The 20,832-nt window shown below is 38.7% G+C and overlaps 1 protein-coding gene across 3 annotated transcripts in view; it reads left to right on the top strand.

Moving 5' to 3' along the window:
- ARHGAP15 (Rho GTPase activating protein 15) overlaps nt 1-20,832 on the top strand; it is a 322,272-nt gene that overhangs the window by 13,031 nt on the left and 288,409 nt on the right. For all 3 annotated transcript variants that reach the window (XM_014249190.2, XM_088059241.1, XM_005519597.3), the window contains one exon: nt 3,700-3,879. In XM_014249190.2, the coding sequence (XP_014104665.2) occupies nt 3,715-3,879 (165 nt within the window). In that variant the 5' untranslated portion in view covers nt 3,700-3,714. The remainder of the gene's footprint in view (nt 1-3,699; nt 3,880-20,832) is intronic.

Raw genomic sequence — 20,832 nt, 5'->3', positions numbered from 1 at the left:
TCAGTCTGTTTCACTACAAGGTTGCTGTGCTTCTTGCTGGAGCATTCCAAACACATGGACCTATTTATAGGAAAAGTCACTGCAAGAGCTTTGACCCACTGAGGCTGCAAATTTTATTAAAGGATGGACCCCATTTTCCTTCAAAGAAGGCTTTTGACCTCCTGAAGTATCTTTGAAAGTGACTGGTTGTGTAGGACTGAATTGGTTTTGCTGCCACACTCAAAAAGGTGATTTTGTTCCTTCAGTTCAGTTTCTTGCACCATGAGTAAGTGATTCACCTTTTCTTCAGAAATTAAATTTCTCCTTTCTCATACCTACTGTAACCTCTTTTCTCCACTCTATGAATCAGTTTTCGCTTCTTGCATCATCCATCCATCCTCATGTCAAGGATTTTTGTTGCCCCTGACTATTCCTCACCCTTTTCCAACCTGCCCCTTCTGTTCCACAGTTCCCAAAAACAGATTTTCAAGAGGAATTTTGGGGGTCTTCCCTTGTTTCCCTTCTCTTAGGTTAACGTCTCAAAGTCCTGCCCCTCTACTCCAGGAACAGTCTAAACAACAGGGTGGAGAGGAGGGGAAATTCTGTCTTGGTTTAATGCCTTTCTCTAGCAAATCAACCATAGGAGGTTTCAAAACTAAAATTTATATCCAGATGCTAACTGTTTGCCAAAAGGCAAATTAGCTAATTATATAATGGACATGGAGTGTCACACAAGCAGTTGCACGGGGCTTGGCAGCTCTGCCTTCCAAAGGAAGCGAAGCAAATTCCCCTGCAAAACCAGCCCAAACTTGGCCCTGATGCTTCTAATAACAATTTGGAAGCACCAACTCATAAATGCAGAAGATAGGATCCTTTTTATGTTTTCTGACAATATTTTATCTGTTTCCTGATGGTCTTCCCCTCTGTTATCAAAAAAAATAAAAAGTTATAATAAAAATAAGCAAACAAACAAACAATAGAGGAAGGGCAGAGCGTGAGAATTACCAAATCCTCCTTGCAAATGCAAATGTCGTGCTGTTGCGTTTGTGGAGCTCATATTCAGGGTGCCATCTACTGGCATGTAGGGCTGGTAACGCTGTCAGGAGTCTGAATGGAGCTTGGACAGCAAAGGATTCCTACCTGAAAATCCTAAGGGCACAACTTTTGTACCTTTCCTCCATATTATGCCAGACCTCCTTCATATTCTGCAGGATCTCACTGTGTGTTACACCAAGACAAATCTGATGGTGGAAATGTTCCATTTTGGGTTTTGTTGTTGTTTGCTTTTATAGCAGTTCCTGTAATTTTGGTATCCTGGAAAGCCTCCTTGTAATACTCTGATGTATGCAAATTAGCTCAAATTTTCAGGAAAATTAACCAAGGTTCAATGAGATCAGAATCAAAAGTTTCAGAAATCTTTGCAGCCTTGCCATTTACTGCCTGTGTTCCTACTTGTGATCCAGGGCATGACTTTGTCACACTATTAAACTTTTTTATGTCACGTCATGTACTGACAACACCAGACAGAGACTACCTAATTAAAACTCACAATGCTCCCAAGAAGGGATATGTCAGAGATTTATAGGTGGGAGATTTCAGAAGAAAATCTGAGTGATGTGCTCCAGCCAAACATTGGATCTGTGACAGAGCCAGTGCTGCTCTCGTCTCTCGAGTCTGATCCGCTCTCCAGCCTGGAGCCTACTGAAAATCTGTTGAGAAGCAATTTTGATTTGATACCAACATGAAATACAAAATGATTTGACTCTCCAAGTTTAGGAGGAGGAAAAAAATAATTTCCTGCTTGGAACTGCTGCAGTCCTTACTGCCAAAATGGCAAAGTGTCCCTGTGACATGGATTTGGGTGCTGGCTGCTCTGAAGGGTGGTGAGAAGAGTCTTGGGGAGGGAGAACACACAGTGCTGCCCACCAAAGATCCATGCAAAGAGTTTTCTCAAGTACAATACACCAGCTCTGCAGCAGTCATAGTCAGGCATGCTCTTAAGTAGCTTTAATCTCATTTCTGTAACCTGAAGTTCAACTTCTGTGGGGGTCCTTGAGTAACTGAGTCAATGCAAGGAACAGCAAATGGGCACAAGCTTTGTTTTTGGTATGATTAAATTCAGTGTTTCTATCATGGCATGCTCTGTTGTGTGAGTAATGGGCTAATATTAAAACCCTTCCTTCTTTCTCTTGTCAAGTACTGTCATGAATGCATATAAATTCCTCTGAAGATGCCAGGGAGGTTGGAAATATGTGATCCTTAAGGCTTCTTCCAACACCCAAAATAGTCTGTGGTTCTATGAAAAGCCTTCTGGACATGGTCTGGGGCAACTAATTCTAGGTGGTCCTCCTTGAGCAGATGACCTAGCAAGGTCTCTTCCACCCTCAGCCATTCTGACTGCATGACCTGTTGTTATCATCCTCTACATTTAGGGCAGTTTCCTGTGAGGAATGGTTTTATCAGTGCTAAGGGAGGCTGAAGCTGTGGGAGCTGTGTCCTCTCACCTGCCAGGGCTGTGGTCCTGCCCAGAGATGAGCAGCAGAGCTCCCCATCTCCCTCTCCCACCTTCACACCAGGACGATGTGTTCCCTGCTCTGATGTCTTCATAGTAATGGGCTTCATTGAAATCAAGGAATTTAATCTTTCAGAGCCTTCAGGAGTTGTGGGGATGTTGCTAGAAATAGCCATGCTCTCCAACCCATTTGGAAAAATCTGATTTCTCAGCAGTTTATACTATAACTGCACTTAAATGGATTTCCATTTCCCTGGCTCCATAGTTGGGAAACCAGCTATTTCAGCTTGTGTAGTATCTCTTCCTTACACATTTTCTCATGTGGTTACACAGCAATATAAAGAGCCAGTTTTCTTGTGGCTCTCAGTAGATTGCTGCACCCACGAGCTACATGTAGTAGTACGAGGGTGAGCAAGGGGGGAGGAAAACAGAGCAAGTGCTGTGCATCACTGTCTTGATGTTTTCCACAGGGAATATAAAGCAACTTGTGCCTGCAAAAAATGTTTTGGGACTTTGAATAGCTAGAAGAGAGTTTGTTGAGTTGTTCTAACACCAAAATGGGAGGCTGAGCAGCAGCACTTTGATCACTCTAGGTCCACTACCCATCCAAGGGCTTGAGAGCTCAGCAATTTCTCAATTTCAGGTTTTAAAAATGGACAGAGAAACAAAAATCTCATCTGTGCTGCTGGTAGAACTGTGAAAATGAAGGGCTATTTTATCAGCTCTGGGTTTGGCTGTAGGACAGCGTTAGCAGGGTTGCAGTGTGGCCCTGAGATGCACTTGTAGCTCGCCCGTGTGGGACTGTGGAGGTAAGATATGTTAATTGGCTTCACAGCGTGTCCTTTCCCTTTGCAAGATTTAAAATGTGTAGTGTGAGCAGGGCCAAAGACAAAGTGGAGTGGCTGCCAGCTGGACGTGGCAGAGGCTTGTAGGGAGATTACACCATGGAGGAGAATGGCTTTTGAGATAAGGATAATCTTTTACATAAACTAACTCTTCCAAGGCAGTTTGGATGGGTGAGTGATAAGGACAATAATAAAACTACAGGCTGACACAGCTGATAGTTATCCTGGTGTTCAAAGATGATCAAGATCTTGCCAGCAAGATAACTCAGCTTCTTCTTCTGACTGCAGTGACACAGACCTGTCATTGATATGTTTTTTGTATGAGGAGTCCCTAGATTAATGCTCTTATTTCACATTCTTCAGGTCAACCCAGCAACCATGGAAAGGTCTTCAACTTCTGATACGGCCTCTGAAAAGCCTAATCCTTCCCACCATAGCACAGGGGCTGTTCAAATGAGGATCAAAAATTCCAACAGTCACCACGACAGGCTGAGCCAAAGCAAATCTATGATTCTCTCTGAGAATGTGAAAGTCGCCGAGCCCGTAAGTAAAACACTCCTAATTTTCTGAGTCTTCCAATTTTTTAAAATCTATGTAATTTTATGCATTTTAAGACACTGGTTCCTTTATCATCCTTTGAAAGGAGGGATTTAAGGTCATTAATGAATTGGAATAAAAATTTTCCTTCATGAAATACAGAATTTGGCTTTGGTGACCATGATCATAACACCTACTCAACATTTCAACTCTCAGTTGTAACAACACCTGTGTAAAGCACAGGTAAGTAGACAATAGCACTTCCAGTTTCGGGTACATGTCACAGCTTCTCAAAAGGCAAACTTCAAAAGCAGACAGAAGAAAACAAATGGAAATTTCCAACTCTGCAAATAAAGAACAACTTTGTAACAAAAATCAGTCATGCTGTAACACTGAATGAATCGTACAAAGACACTGAACTTATGCTATTATTTCAATAGTTAGCAGAGTCAAAGGAGTTGAGTCATTTTTTTATCCATTAGCATTTTTTTTTAATTAAATAGTTAGTGATGAACTCTATTGCCAGTTGCATCCCTGCCCCTGTACTCCTTGTGAGCTACTAAACAAACTGATTGGTATGAGTCTCCCCTGGTTAATTTTCTTCCGTAATGGTGGCAACTTGCAGCTGAGGCCATATGATGTTACAAAATTATTTATGCAATGTTAGCCCCACTTTTTGGACTCCAGATCCATTTTGTTCTCAGAGAATGCAAATGAGGGAGAAAACTCTGTTAGCTGGGGACAGAGTCCCAGATCTCAGTCACTTCTCACAACCATGCCAACCATTATTTTTTTGCCTTTGATGTAATGGATCCCTATGAAATATTCAGCTTTTTGACAAAGTTGTTGAATGGAGGAAAGCCACAAGACCTTCAGTATTCCCTTTCCTTTTTACTCAAAATTAAACCTCAAAATTTAGACTTTTTAGAAATATGTTATTCTAGTGATCTCTGGTGTAACTTAACTAATTTCACCTTATTCTTCTAGAGTGAAAAATCTGTTTAGATATTAGCAGCTGTTAAGATACTAATTTACCATTTATTTAAATTATATTCTTTGCCTCAGAATTTGTTTCCCCTTTTTATTTGACTTGCAGTGTTCCTCCACCAAAAGCTTGGAACCCTGATTTTAATAATTTACTGGGAATACTGTAATATAATACCAGGAAGAACTGTACCTTTGAAAAAGTTTAAAAGTTAAGTATATTTAATGGTGCCTAACATTTTATTGGCTGTGTTTAACAAAAGGCACTAGGCTGCAGTTGTTTTTGACAAGCATGAAAACATCACAGCATGAGACTGCAAAAGGAATTATGTAGAGAAATTACAAGTGATCCATCTCTCAATGAATTATCCACCTCAATAGCCTGCAGAACTCAGCTACCAATTAACACCTACTTTATTACATGTTGGGATGTACTTAATAACTTTCATGTGTTTATGCACTATTACCTTGACTGATGCCTCTTGTACAATTAGGCATAATTGGCATATCAATATGCAAAAGTTAAAAGGATTAACCCTCTTAAAACTAATGAGCATTTCTGTATCCAGCTGCTAAATGAGACAAAATTAGCATTTTTCACTTTTGGGCAGGATTTTATCATGCAGTTTCTCATTGTTGATATTACCTTGTTACATAACTTTAGTTTGGGGGATAGTATGCTGGACTGTTACAGAGCAAGGGCTCTGAAAAGTTAAATTAGACATAAATATTCACTGCTGTATCCCAACAACCACACCAGGTGCAATATATGTTCATTGGCTGGGAGCTGGAAAGTTGCTTTGTGTTACATTTGTTTAGTAGCTAATTACATAAAAGCGGAATTTTACCGAGTATATGTCATTTTACCAAGCAAACTTGGCTCCGACATAATAGATTGAAAGCTTGCCATGCTACTAATTTCCTTTCTGTTTCAATCCTTTTCATCTCTTTTTGCCATGCAGAATTTTCTGACTAGATATTGACAGGCTGAAAGTGTTTGGGCGTATTTACTTAAATAAGCCTCTTAAAGTTGCTTGCTGACGCCCAAAGTAAAAGCAGAATTCCTAAGGATCCAAATGCTTTCAACTATGGGCTTTAAATGCAGTGAGTTAAAGGAGCAGTGAAATACTAGTTGTGTGTATCAGCAGTGTGCTGACATATCTGGGTATGTGCCCTGTGAAAAATCTGGGGGAAAGTACTACAGGGGAATATCCTCCATCCTTCCAAGTGTCTTGAAAAAGAAGGGTCCAGCTGATACACACATACATGTGTGTATGTATGTATATAAATTTAATAATATTGTTTTAAAAATCAAGACATTCCTCCCATTGCACTTTTCTACACAGTCTTCACTTTTGCATTTAAAGGCACACAGATCCCTGCTAAAAAGACACATATTACCAGAATATTAATCAAAGCTAATTATTTTGTGCTTGAAGAGAAAAAGGATTTATCCTCATCCTCCTGCTTGGAAATTTTCTGTTTTCACAGCCTGCCTCTATTTAGATGATGGATATAATCCATGAGGCATCCATTGATTATGTTTATTTTCTATTTTACATTGACTGAATATTTTTGTCCTATTATTGGAGAGATTTTTCCCTTGAAAAACTCGAAGCAGCTGAATAAAGGATTCCATACTTTTGCTGTCCATGTTTGGGGTGTGCAACATACTCCCTTCTATTAGTAAATGGGTCAAATTCTTTTTATTCAAATTATGCAAAACCTACTCACTTTAGAGGATTAAGGCGATTAGCCTTTGGCACATTTTGAACAATCAATAGAAATATAGATTTCTAAAACTTATTTTGGGAAAGAGGAAATGCCCACTCTGGACAGTGAAGGACTTAAACCACAGGCACAAAGGTAGAAAGATGAGTGGTGATTTATAGAGGAGGAAAATGCCTAATTTTCTCTGAGGGAATTGCTGTATTCTGAAGCATGTGCCGTGGTGCTTGTAAACACACCTGGGGCTACACTTTTGAAGGTGAACAGATTATTTTCTGCAGTGTGACAGGGGAGGATGTGCATCATACATCAGTAGGGCCATATGCAAGTGTGCATTTTATAGTGGTGCAGATGCAAATGTGGGAGGCAGGAGCTAAACATGCAAGAGATTACTGGGGGTTTATGTTATTTATTTCAATGGAAATGCCTGAGCTTTTTCAAAGGTTGAAATTGATATTAATGAAGAGTCTAAAGAGCACAAATCATGAAGCTGGACACAGACTGTGGCAAGTGAGGGCTCTTTCTGTGCTTAATGGTAGCATCTGAACTAGCAATATAAATGAATATTTGCTATTTTCATCTGTTAAACCCCAGGGAAGTGCATTTTGCTTCATTCAGAACAACTTCAGACAATGAAATGTATTTTTTATTGGTGTCTATATTAAGAATTAGAACCTATTTAGACATTCCAAAATGTTAATGTATTAGAGCTTTCTCTGATTAGGTTAAACAAACTGGTAGGTTTATTTATCTCCCTAATACATTATCAGAGAAATGGGAAGCAATCTTCTTTTGTTTCTTACTCCTGTGATCGTAGAACACTTGCCAAAGTTATGGCTAGCCAAAAAGACAGAAATAAATTTGCTAAAAATATAAACCTTCTGTTTAGCAGAGTTTTTGAGCCATATTTTGTAATTGCAGGGCTTGTACATGTTTACTTCAAATCGAGCTTATAGTCAAGTTTGAGGCTTTGTTTGTATAGATTGTCCTGAAGTAGATCCTGATATTTAATTAAAATGACACTAAATCACATTGAATTGATAAGACTTGGCATCTCAAACAAAGGTAATTGCCCGTATTGGTTTTGTACAAAAATAGAGCTGCTTGGAAAATGTGCAGCCAACACAGACTGTCAACTCCATTTATAGATCAATATGTGAAAACCATTGATCAGGCAGGCATGTGTAACAGTAACACTTTGCATTTATTTGTTGTTTTTATACCACGTTAAGGCTTACAGGATTATCGGCTTCCAAAATATTTTGACTTCCTCGTAAATATGTTATCTGTTTAATGTTAATTACAAGACAGTCTCTAGCCCTCTTTTAGAGTATTTTCAGTTTCATTGCTATGGGTAGTTTTAGCTCAAAAAGGGATTATTTCAATCTCTGCAAGATCATCAGAGCTTCTTTTATAGTGTAGTTTATTCAGGGAAAGTTTTTGAGGACAGCTCTTTTTTTTTTCTTCTCCCAGTTTACTTTTTTTCTTGGAGGAAAAGTATATCTTGACAAAATATTTCTAAAAGCAGAAAACCTTCTCCTGATGTAGTTTTGAAAAATGTTCTCTTTACTGTGATCTAATAGTGACTGCCCAGGCTTTATTCCCTGCAAACTTCATCATCATACACTGGTGTGCTACAGATGCAGCCACGTTTGTCTCTATAAAGGAAAAGTGCTGTGTTCCCTTCAAGGTGTACACAAATCATGTAATAGTACTGGGACAGATATAAAAAAATAAATGAGCTTCCCATGACAAGGGTGGGAATTTTTAATAAATGCAAGCTTACACCTTGTTTGCTCCGGGTATTCCAGGGTAGCTATGAAAGCAGTGGGTCCACAAACATAGTCCAGTTTCACTTCTTGAACATGAATATTGCTAAAAGAAAACAAATATGTTTAGTAACCTTAGTCATTCTCCTTTCCAGGGCAGGAAAATGAGGAATGAAGAGTGTCATATGTCCCCTTGCTGTATTCAGAGTGGTTTTGTGCTTTGGAAATGTAGATCTGCTCTCTGCTGAGTGTTGTGCCCACAGACTTTGTCCTTCAGCCCTTGGCTCCAGTTTTTCATCCATTTCAGTGCCTGTATCCCTCGCTCCCTACCTGAAGAGCTGCTCTGGCCCCGGGGCTCAGGCCCTCAGCCTGCACAGATGTGCCCCTACGTGCTCATGTATGCTCTCCATACCATAAAGTCCTCTGACTTAAAGGCTGAAAGTAAAATATTAATTCATGAGCCTATTTTAGGGCTCAGCATAACTTCAGTATGAGATTTTTCTCATGTTTGCCTCCCAACCTTTTTACAGGACCAATATTTTGTGTGCAGTGTGTTTTCAGGTTTGAAACAAGCCTTTTGATTTTGTGAATAATATTTTTTTTTTTCATTTCTATTTTCTCAAATATGCCCTGTGAGAATTTTTACATTTATATTTACATCATAGCACTTCAACTGAAATAATCCTGGCTAAAAAAAGAAGTTAAATTTATTGTTCAACTCCCCATTTATTTCTCCTCCCCACAGTTTCACTGTAGCATTTCAGCTGTGTAGCTTGATAGGCAGCATCATAATGAGATCATAGAAAAAGGAAATAACCAGCACCTATTTCTTCTTGAAAGCAAGGATAAATTCATTTCAGCTCTATTAAGGGAGTGGTGAATGTAAATGGTTTGGCTTCCTTGTTAAGCCAAACCGAAGTTCAGACGAGATATTATATGAGTCAGAATTGCTGATTTTGACTTTTACTCAGTGTGACAGAAGGGTAGGAAAAAAGGTTCTAAAACTCCATTTTTCCCCCCCCTCCTTTTTTTTTTTTTTTTTCAATTTTACATTATCTCACGCTGTGAAAATCTTTACTCTATTTACCAAGCACAAATTAGTCTTGCCAAAGGTTCTGAAAGTTTGCTACTTCAGCTTAGATCCTAAAACTTCAAAGAGAGCTGCAACTCCACAAATTAGTGTATGTGCTCTGCCATGGCTATTTTCACTTGAACTTGGCTAAATTCGTTTATAATTTAGTGCTGATTGAACGCTGCCATAAACGTACACAAGACACATTTTTTAAAGTTAGTCTTCTGATTACTAATTTGAATAAAAAACTCTAACCTTGTTAGCATCTGGACTTATTTTCATAATAACAACCCCTTCAGAACCTACAAAGTAATGAATAATTGACAACAAATGAAATGTTTTGATAGTTGTCGGCACAAAGCATGTTTAATGTTTTGTGTTGCTTCCTAGCTAATTATGTAGATGACACATTTGTCAGACCTTGACTGCCATTAGAAACGTGTTTCCAGAGGGGAGAAAAACAGGCTATTCATAGAGTAATTAACTAGAATGCTCAATGACCTGTGAGAGATTCAAATGGCTGCCAGTTCAGACATTGTTTTGTTACAGAAGCAGAGGGGTAATTAAAATTCCAAATTACAGTGCTATGATGAAGCATTTGTTTGTTGACAGTATACTCTTACTCTAGTTTGTTAATTCTTTTTTAAATTGCTTCTAATCCATTTTATAGCTTTAGGAGTTCCGTCTTTGAATTTACTGACAACTAATATTATGGGAAATTGTTCTTCCGCGGAGCTCGGCGGGGTTGGCAGTTCGGTGGGAGCACAAGGTGGGTGGGATGGAATCGCGGCTCTCCCCCTAAACCCACACACCATGTGCTGTCACCGAGACGCGGCTAACGCGGCGCATCTTGTGAAATGATATGTTCATAATTCTGCGTTAGGGAAGATGTCTGCTTAGGGGAGGAAATGGTTCAGATAAAGTAATAATAATCAGACAAATTGAGGGAAGGTGTCCTAGAACGTTAGGGGAAGAGCGGTGATGTGGCCGGGGCCGGGGTGACCGTGGGTTAGGTGAAGCACTTTGGGAAGCCAAGGTCTGCTCGGTGACGGAGATTTGGAGGACAATCGTCTGCTTAAAGAAATCAAGCACAAAATATGAGGAATGGGGTGTTTCATAAGAGTCGACCGTATCTTTGCCAGTGCCCTTTGCAGGCAGTAATGGACCTGACAGGGTAAGCTGTCTTTTCTCCTCCAAATGGGGACTCTTTGCAAGTCCAAAGTGTTAAAGTTCTCTAAACAATGAATTAAATGCAAGCCCGAGTGAAATATTTATTTACTTTGCCAAAAGTGAGACTCTGGTTTTGTTAAGGAGATGTGACAGAAGTAACATGGTGTTTGATGCAGGAGAGCTGACAGCGGCATGGAGTGAGCGCTGATTATCCCGAAGACACTGTCAGCCGGGATTGATTTCCACTTTCTCCGTTTATGTAACGGTTCCTGTAATACAGCTGACCCCAAATCACGTTACCTTGTCATTTCTCTGCATGGATCAAGAAGAGATGAGCTGAAAATAGCTAGGCACTGACCTTGAACTTGGCGGAGAAGTGAGAAGTGACAGCGGGGGATGCTCGGCGGGCGGCTGCTCTGCGGCCGCGGCAGCACCAGGGGGCAGAGCAGCACCAGGGATTGCAGCTGGAGCAGCTGATCCCACCGACCCAAACGCCTCTCCTCCCCCTCTTTTCCTTCCCCTTTTTGTTGTATTTTTTTTTGTTTTGTTTTTTTTTTGTTGTTTTTTCCTTTAAAAATTGGGGAGATGCTTACTAGAAGAGCAGCTGGCTCTAAAACACTGGAGTTCCCATCATCCAACGTTTGAAAATGTGATTATTTGAAAGGACGATCAATATTAAAATATCTCCTAACTGAGTGCACTGTTAAGAAGTTTTGCATCCTCTTTATGAATACCCCTCCCGTTGTTTTCCTAACATCTAGTGAAAAAAATGTAACATTTGCTTTATCATTAATAGAGTTTTCTGCAATTTGGGTGGTTTATGAGAAGATAAATGCATTCCTCAAAGTCTACGAATCCCTTTGAGTTTCATAGAAAGCTTGGTGTAGATACATATATAAAATATTTTTGAGCTGATAGGACATCTAAAAAACGGTAAAAATTTTAAAGAGGTTTCTTTTTCTTTTCAGATGAGACACTTCTCCCTGTTGCAATGTATGTCTTGAGGGGGAAAAATGAAAACTTGGTTATGAAAATATTATTTAATTTACCATATAAAACCCATGCTTGACTTCTTTTGTTCTACATTTTCTTTTAATCTCTTAACAGCCCTTTTAGTGCCTGATGCTGGCAGGAGATGTGGAGACGTGAGATGGCAGTGCTGGTTGTTCTCAAGGATCTGGGGATTTGGGGTGTCACTGCTCGGGGCAGGACCTGAACTCACCCTTTATGATATTTGGCCAGAGCTCCCACTCTCATTTGTTAACACTGGGACACTGATAGGAAAATAGATAGAGAAACACTCAAAAAAATACTTTCTAAGGTAGTGTTGGTAGTTCTTCACAGAATACAGGGAAAGACAAGGTGTAAATAGGAGTTTCTTAATTAGTAGTTATTGATTTTGTTGTCATCTATAGAAGAGCAGTGGAAATTCATGCTAAGACCAGTTTTTCTACATATATAAAAGGTGATGTCTTGTTTAAGAGCAGAGAACAGGCACAGACTGAGCTCATTTCTCACTGATAACAGGCTGTGGAACCAACAGAGGGAACTTAGAAAGAGTAAAAGACACTCCTCTTCATTCTTTCTATCAGAAATGTGTGAAAATGGTGAAATGAGGTGAATTCTAAGACTTGTAAATGTTCCTCTCCTTCATTTTATCTTGTTCAAACCCAAAGAACCATCATGGAGTTGAATCAGGAATTTGTAGCTCAAAACTCTGCAGAGTGTAGCCTTTGAGCTGTCCTGGTAAGACAACGGAGCAGGACTTTATGTCCAAGAAAACTTGGACATAAAGTTTGAACCAACCAGAACCTTCCAAATAATATTATTTTCTCTACCTTAACATCTGATTCAAATACCAGTGCTTTTGTATTACCATCATTTCAGAGTCCATACATATATCCTTGTGGTTTTTACCAATAAGAAAAATTTATTTCATTGGATCTCTGCTGATTCTACTCCTCAACCTTCTAATTTTTTGACTGTTTTATCCTGTAAGAAGTGGCATCCAAATACACAGACACGTTAATGACACTGAAGTTGCCATCATGATGCTAAACAGACCAACACATTATAAAGTTGCATCTTTTTGATTCAGGAGTGAGATAGCAGCATGCTGTGACGTTAACAAGATAATTTTATATGCATACTATTTCACTTGGCTTCCAAGATAGCCTTCAGTTGTATTTATTTATTACAACCAAGTGGAGAAGGAGCTGGACTGGAATTTGTCATGTTTCCATGGTCCCAGCTTGGACATTTGCCTGCCAAAGAGATTTTTTAGTCCTTTTTTCTGTTTCTCCACCTGTAAAGTGGGACTGTGAATATATATTTCTTTTCCACACATTAAAGAGGTTGCCTCAAAACTGGTTCAACTGTTATGTTTCAATCATACTCTTTATGTAGATAATTCCATTCTCATCATATTAACTCTATTAATTAAAACAGAATTATTCCACAGTTATGCTAGTGTAAGTGAGAGGAGAACTTGGCCCCAGGTCCTGTACTTTTTCCTTATCTATATTCTCTGCACTTAACTGTTTCACTATTTTTCATCCAAAAAAGCCTTATTTTGGCTTCATCATTAATCAGTTCTCTTCCCTTGATTCTATACCCCTGTGCTTTCAGCGGCGTTAGGTTTCTCTGAGGGCCTTTGTGTTCTGTACTGTATATTTCAGAAAGTATGCTTAAAAAGTGTTGTTTAAAGGAGTCTCTCTGGAAATCTGTGTCAGTGCACACCATGACAGGGAACATAAGCTGTGGAATTATATTCCTTTTACACTATCTTTATTAAATACTGTGTTACAGCTGAATTGTGGCATCTAAGACATTTCCTTTCAAAAATGCCGTCAGATTTGAAATATGTAGGTACTGAAACTGAGATTATATCAAACTTCCCATGGCTAGTCTTGGGCACCTGACCTGCATAGCTTCCCACAGGGGAAAAGTAAGCTCCATTTCTTTAAATTTCCAATGAGAAGGGACATGTGTCTCCTTGCATTGAGCTACATGATATCACATCATGTGGCACCGAGTGACCCAATGCAACGTGACAGGAGAGGTAAAGGACCAGGGTTTTTTCTTTTTGTTTGTTTTATTACTGCAGTGAAATATTCGCAGTACCAATGAGATGAAATGGGCATCAAATTATTTTGTGCATGCCCTAAATACATGTGCTATTGCACTGTGTATGCACACGCTTAATAAATGTTGTTTGAATGCGCTGAGAAGGGGTTTTAAAACAGACAAGAGTGTCCTTGTTAGGCAATGTGCCTATTCTTAGACAAATAGTTGACAGCAGAATTCTCCTGCCTTAAATCAGATCAAATTTCCTCTGAAGCCAACCTTTCTTTTTTTTTTTTTTTTTTTCTTTTAGGATCTGATCCTGTCATGTTAACATGGTAATATTTTATTTTCTGTTTGATTTCCTGTTTGGTGAGATTCATAGCCTGAGTGGAAATAGGTCTTTATTATCCATGATTTTGTAGTTAAGGGTTTGCCTGCACAGACACACAGCCGTGGCACAGCTGGATTGAAACCTCCCCCTTCCAAGGGCCCAGAACCCAACATCTTGAGAGGAAGAAGGAGTTTCATTTCTCAATATGCAGCCTATGGAAAAAAAAAAAACAAAAAACAAAAACAAAAACCCTTTTTTTTTTTACTTACATGTCATAGACCAATGCAACTAAGTTATGTTTGTTATTTTAGAACAGTACAGAATATGCCTAAACTTTAGAAGCAGTTACACCTTTCTTTTTGTGGTTATTGACTCTCTGAGCTGCCACATACTCTGCCAGTTGCAGTAAAATGTGGCATTGAAGACCACAGCCAAAGCCCAAGTAGAGTAAAAAATGTACTTTCCTTTCTAATCTCTGAATCTTCCCCCAGTTTTGGAAACAAATTTGAAAGACTGTGAAATCCCCATCCTATTTTCCCTTACTTCTCTCTCCTGCCCCAGAGCTCTGTAAGAAAGATTGTTCTCCTGGATATTTCATCCATGGCCAGGACTGGAAGTGCTGCAGCTGTGATAAGAGAATCTGTTCTCATGACATCTCTAGCCCCAAGGCAGGTAGAAAACCCAGACAAGCATCCAAACTTTTGTTTGTTTACTTGGACCAAACCTGGATTTTGGACCAACTGAGCTTCCCATCAGTGATTCTGTCAACCTTAAGAGCTCATTCTTCTTGATTGTGGTCCTGAAGTCAGACTCTTACTTTATAACCTCATTACACAAAACCCCCCAATGTTTAAAAATTAAAATGCCAGGTGCCAACTCTTTCCAGTAGTTGGCTACTTTAACTTTGAGCTTTCCATTTTTTATCAGCAAATGATAAACTGAAAATTCAGTGTTCCCAGTTTAGATCTTTCTCAAAATTAAAGTGTAAATCTAGAGTAACCACCTGTAAGCACTAAAACCTGAAGACATTTGGACACAAGATAAACAAATTGTTTAAAGAACTGCCAATTGATTGCATCAGGTTTTAAGAATAACTTAGCAGGGAAGATCCAAAATTTGTGTTTTAACATTTTTGGGCCTGATTTTCTTTTCTTGGTTTTTTTTGGGTTTGTTTGTTTGTTTGTTTTCTTTCCCCTTTGGAGGTGGGGAGAGTTCCATATTTTGCTTTTTAAATTTTATTTTAATCAAGAAATTGGAGAGCTGGGAAAAGAAATAACATGGTTGTAGATAAACTGTTGCAGAAGACTAAGGTTGACACCACCATGCAAATCTCAAAAACCTGGGAAAGGTTGGGGCAAAGGGGCTCATTGTGAAAAGCATGGATCAAGTAGGGATCAGAGGAATTTGGAGACAGGTGGGTGGGAGGAAATGGGGTTGGATAGGTAAATTTTCTGGGTGGAGCTGTGAATTGTGGCTGGAGGAAGGGTTGTGCTTCTGGTCTCTAGTGCTGGTGCTTTGGTGGCAGCCAGAGATAAAGCTCCTCATCAGTTTTGGGGTTTAGCTGACTGCACATCCAGGTAGGTTTGTTTTTCTGTGTATGGTGGGTGGTTTGCAGAGAATCTTTAGTTGCACTGAATTTGGCTAAAATTCCCAATCCTCCAGTTTTGTGGGTCATATTTGTGTTGGTATAAACAAGAGAGACATCCTAGTGCACTCTGAGCACATGAACCACTAGTTCCTTAAAAATGTCCATCCTTTCCCCAGAATCTTTTTTGGTTTATTTATTTCACTTTCTTCATGTAAATTCTTTCATGTTTTTATGGCAGATGAGCCTGATTACATGAAAGTTTACCTTTCAAATACTTCCCATTTATCACACAGTTTTCTCACCTAGAAAATCCCAATGCAGCCACTGCTAATGTTTGATAAGATTTGTACCTGGTAGATTCTAAATTACATTAATGCATAAAGCCTGCAATGCTAGGCTCCCTATTGTTACAGTTATTAAAGCTGTAACTGAAATGATATCTTTCATATTGATCTTCAGCTAGCAGCTCTTATCCAGAAGCTTTGTTTCACATTAAAGACACTAATGATTGTCTCCACAAAATGAGCAGCTTAATAGTTAGAGAAAGTTAAATGGAAAAAAACCAACTTTGATAGCCACCTTTGATAGCTCTTTGCTCCAACATCTCTCATGGCCACAAAGTGCAAGCCAAGCATTAATAGACCTTTTAATAAAATGACTTGAAAGGAATCAATGGTATTTTTCACAAAGTCTAATTTCCAGCAAGTTATTTAAATGTTTGTATTCCTTCTGGACAGATCATGTCCTTCCGTAGCTGCCAGTTTTTCCTGGAATTTCTCAGGCTGTCGTCCTAGGGTTTTTAATTTTTATTTTGAGGGGGTCTGGTTTTGATTTACTGCTTTACTGAAATTTTGTGAAAAATGGAATAAATAGAAGCCTTGTGCTCTTCCAAGGCTGGCAAAATTTCCTGTAGACATACAGCCAACAGCCAAGTGTTTGTGGGGTGGAGGGTGAAGTCTAGTTAGAAATGTAACAAGAGCCTTTTTGGGTAGGCTCGGGTACCTTGGTTCCTTCACGGCCTGTAAGAATTCCACCTGTTTCCTCACCTTCAGGTGAAAATGGTGTCTCCTAGCAGCTGAAATTGTGATAAATGTAACTGCTGGACAGGAGGCTCTGGCTGGAGTTTGTGGGTGAAGAGAACAGAAGCACAAAACCAGGGAATGGTTTGGGTTGGAAGGGACAGGAATCTCATCCAGTTCCATCCCCTGCCATGGGCAGGGACACCTTCCACCATCCCAGCTTGCTCAGAGCTCCATCCAACCTGGTCTTGGACACTCCCTGGGAAGGGGCAGCCCTATATTATTGCACTTGCTCTACTCAATTTTCTCACTTTTTTCTTTTTTTTTTTCTTTTTTTCCCTGGGATTTTTGTGTAGCTTTTCTGTTAGTTTTTAGTTCACTTGTTTGTTTTGGCTTAGGGTGAGGAGCAGCTGCTGGATCTTTTCTTGTTTTCAGCTAGGAAATTATTTTCCCCCATTTTTGGATGTGGCAGACAGAGTGGAAACTAGGTGTTTTCCATGAGACTATGCAGTGTGAGCAGAGAAATACATGTGAAATTTTTATATTCTCTAAGCTCATTTATTTTACTTGACATATGACAGATATCTATTTAAAGACTGATATTCAAGTGAAGGACATTTTTTTTCTTTTTTTTTTTTTGATGACCAGAAGCAAACACACAAATTATTCTATTTGTGATGAAAAAGAGGTTGATATTTATTATTTTACATAAAGAGAGTCATGGTGTGCTGACAAGGTAGAAGGTAAGGGATCAAATTAATTTGTATTACTATAAAATGCAGTTCAGCTGAGATCACACCCTCTGTTTTCACTGGGGGATGGGTTTTCCCTGATGAGCTCTAGTCAATCCACAGTAATGATTAAGTCAAATATCCCCTATGTTAAAAGTTCATGTATGAAATCACGAGGATGAAAAGAGAGAAGGAAAGGGAATAATATCAACTAAAAAATACCCAAAAAACAACAGAAGAGTACACTATGAAGATTCCACAGCTACAAAATATTTCCCTCTTCTCTCAATATCTCATGAGGAATCAGCCCTTATTTCTGCTGCTTTTTTTTTTTGTCCAGTCTCCACTGGAAAAGCCTGGATTAAACTAATGCAGGGACATGTTTTGGCCGCTTATTATTTATTACAATTTTAGTTCCAGGTTTCAAAAACAATTAGGGAAACTGCTTAATAGGAAAATGACTCTAATTACTTGTTAATTGAGGTTATCTGCTTCACATTATTCAAAACGTAAATTGTGTTGACACTTGTACCCAGATATGATTACTTAATAAACAGACTGAAAATGCATCATGAATGAATTCACCCCCCCACCCAAAAAAAAAAGACATTTTATTTTTTGACTCTAGTTTTCTCATCTGAAAGATATTAAAAAGTGTGTATACAGTTTGCAGTAAGCTCAGTTGTAGCATGTTAGTACAAAAAATAAATTATACGTTTCAAGCAGTGAAAAGATGAAGGGCTGAAATTGAAAAGTGAAAAGGTTTATTAAGCTTGCACATAATATATTCAGGTAAGGTTTGCACACAATACGAAATGGGGTTACATGAAGTATGGTGTTACCTCTTGAATTAATAATTTAGCTGATAAATCAAGTACGTGCATCTAAAAAAATACCAGTGTTCATATTCGACATACTAGCATTTATGTTTCTGTTTGATTTTGGTGACTGACAAAAAGAAGAGTGTCATTTTTTAAAAATTAACTCACTTGTGGACGAGAGATACAGATTTCTAAACAATATTATGTTTTCTAGAGCAAAATAATTCTACAATTTAAGAATTAAACTGTATCATCCTGTTTTTCCTTTGCATCGTTGTGCCCTTGGACTTCCACATTTTGCAGAAAAGTGCAATCTCTGTTTTTTAAAAAAGTCTTAGACCATGAATTAGATTTCACAGTTGTTAAATGTCTAATGATATCCAAGACCTTGATTCCATACAGTGGACTTTGCCAGCCATGTCCCTGTGGGTAGGATCAACCATTTTTAAAGTACTTGGTTTTGGGGCTTGTGTGGTTAATTTTGATTTTTATGATGTGGGTAGCAAACATAATTTTCCTGAAACCTAAAATGTTTATTACTAAAAAAAAAATAAATAAAAAATCAGTGAGAAAAGTTGAAAGGCAACATTTTTGTTTTAAAGACGTGACTAGCGAACCTGTTGAGAGATTTTGTGTGTTTTTCACCTTGAAATTTCCCTGTTTGAAATGAGAGAAAGACCTCAGTTCATGCAGAGGAGCCCTGATTCCAGCCTCAGGGTCTGTCACACTTGGGACTATTTATTGCAGAGGCATTTTTGGAAACATGAACCTCGGGAAACCATGGTGGTCAGGAAAGGAAAGAGGGACCCCAGGAAAATGGTGGAGAGTGGAAATAAATTAATTTTTCAAATTAAAGGGCCTGATCGCACATTTACAAGATTATTTACTTTTTAATATGCAAGCATAAGTCTTCCACTTCGAAATTTTGGACTTGGATTTTCCTTAGCTAAATACCTTTTTGAGGCATTTTCTGTAGAAATACTATTAATCCCTTCTCCTTCGTATTTTGCTAAGAAATGATGGGAAGTTGCAAAGCCCACACGGATGAAAGTTTCAGAGCTGCGTTTGTGCCCATTAATTTTCCCTTCTATGATATTTTCCCACTTTCACTCTGTTTGACATTGAGCCTGAGCTTTGTTCCTGACTCGTAGCCTATGGCAGTGGAACGGGGAGATGAGACATCACGGAGATGTAGAGCACACATAAAAAGAGAAGATGTGTAAAAACTGAAATGACATGGCAGCTGAAGCAGCTTGTTGCTCAGCTTGGTTGCATGTTTGAGTGGAGGAAGGGAGGTAAATTGTGATATGTAAGAGAATAACACTCGACAGGGTGTATGGTTGTAAGGTATATGGATGCTCAATCATGTGGTGAGGCAGAAGGCTGAAGGACAAGCGCCTTCAGTATCTGCACAGTCTGTAGATATCCGTGTGACCTACAAAACAGGGGGTGTTAGGCTTGCAAAAACATCACTTGCAAAGCAGATCCAAACCACTTCACGAAAATTCCATCTACGCCGTTTGACTACCTCCTCATCTGTCAATAATTATTAAAATAATGGTGTTTAGGAGGGGGAAGAAAAATCACTGTCACACTTTTCTGTGTACATTCCCCCCAAAAGTGATGAACTCTCACAGTAGTCTACACTCAAACAACCACTTTCACTTCCCACTGGTTGTACTTATTAACCTATTAGAGATACATGTGCCTTTATGCTAATTTAGCTGAACATTTGCAGCCACCACCCTATCTGTGCCTGAATGGCTTTGTGTAATGGATCTGATGATCTTCAAATCTGGAGTAGGATTTATTTAAGTCAGACTCCATTTGCAGTGTTTTGGATATTTGAGCTGGGAAGCGAATGGCCCTTTGTATACTGACAGTAGAACGTTTTAAGATGAATTTTGATACTTTTAGAGCCACATGGAAAATACTTTGTGAATTCGTTTCTATGGCAATGTGTAATAAGTTATTGAAGGAATTATAATTTAGGTGGATTTATCTTCCCTTGTGCTCCACTGTAACACACACACATGCTTAAACCTGCAAGGTGTTTAAAAAATCAGCTTGACAGTACACCAGCCTGCCTCTGCCTTCCTGGTTGTATGTGCACCTGTATAAATGAGGGAAAATATCCCATTTTTCATTTGGCAACTTTCTTCACGGGTAGAGGTGATTGTAGAAAATGCAGGGTACTACAAAATCATTATTTTAGCACGTGGAAGAGTCCAGATAGTTTTGTTCTATCTATAAGGTGTACTGTGCAAACAGCAGTTTATAAATCTGCAGTTACTGAATCCAGGCAGTGACAAACTGGGCTATATTGGCTAATTGACTGGTTTTTGTAATGGCATTTGTTACAGGCAAAGACAGGTCCTTTACACAGTGAAAAGCAGCTAAATGATAAAATGTGTATTTTATAATTTATAAATTTATATATAAAAATAGATATGTATATATTTATTTATATAAATAATTTATAAAACCTTCCCTACAACCAGCTCCACCCCAGGTATTGCACCCTGAGGGGAATCCTGCAAGCCCTGCAGTGATGGACAAAACAGATGTACTCCCTGTGTCCTGAAGATTTCCAAATTCTTTAAGTTCTAAACTCTTACATAGGAGCTCTGTGCACAGGAATAATGTCAATAAACTTGCTTTATTTCTATTTTTAAGAGCT

The sequence above is a fragment of the Pseudopodoces humilis genome, chromosome 8 (assembly GCF_049639895.1).
Source record: "Pseudopodoces humilis isolate 2021_Gansu_Grassland_sample_001 chromosome 8, ASM4963989v1, whole genome shotgun sequence".
Lineage (NCBI taxonomy): Eukaryota > Metazoa > Chordata > Aves > Passeriformes > Paridae > Pseudopodoces > Pseudopodoces humilis.
The sequence above is the reverse complement of the archived record's forward strand: the minus strand, read 5'-3'. Positions and strand labels throughout refer to the sequence as shown.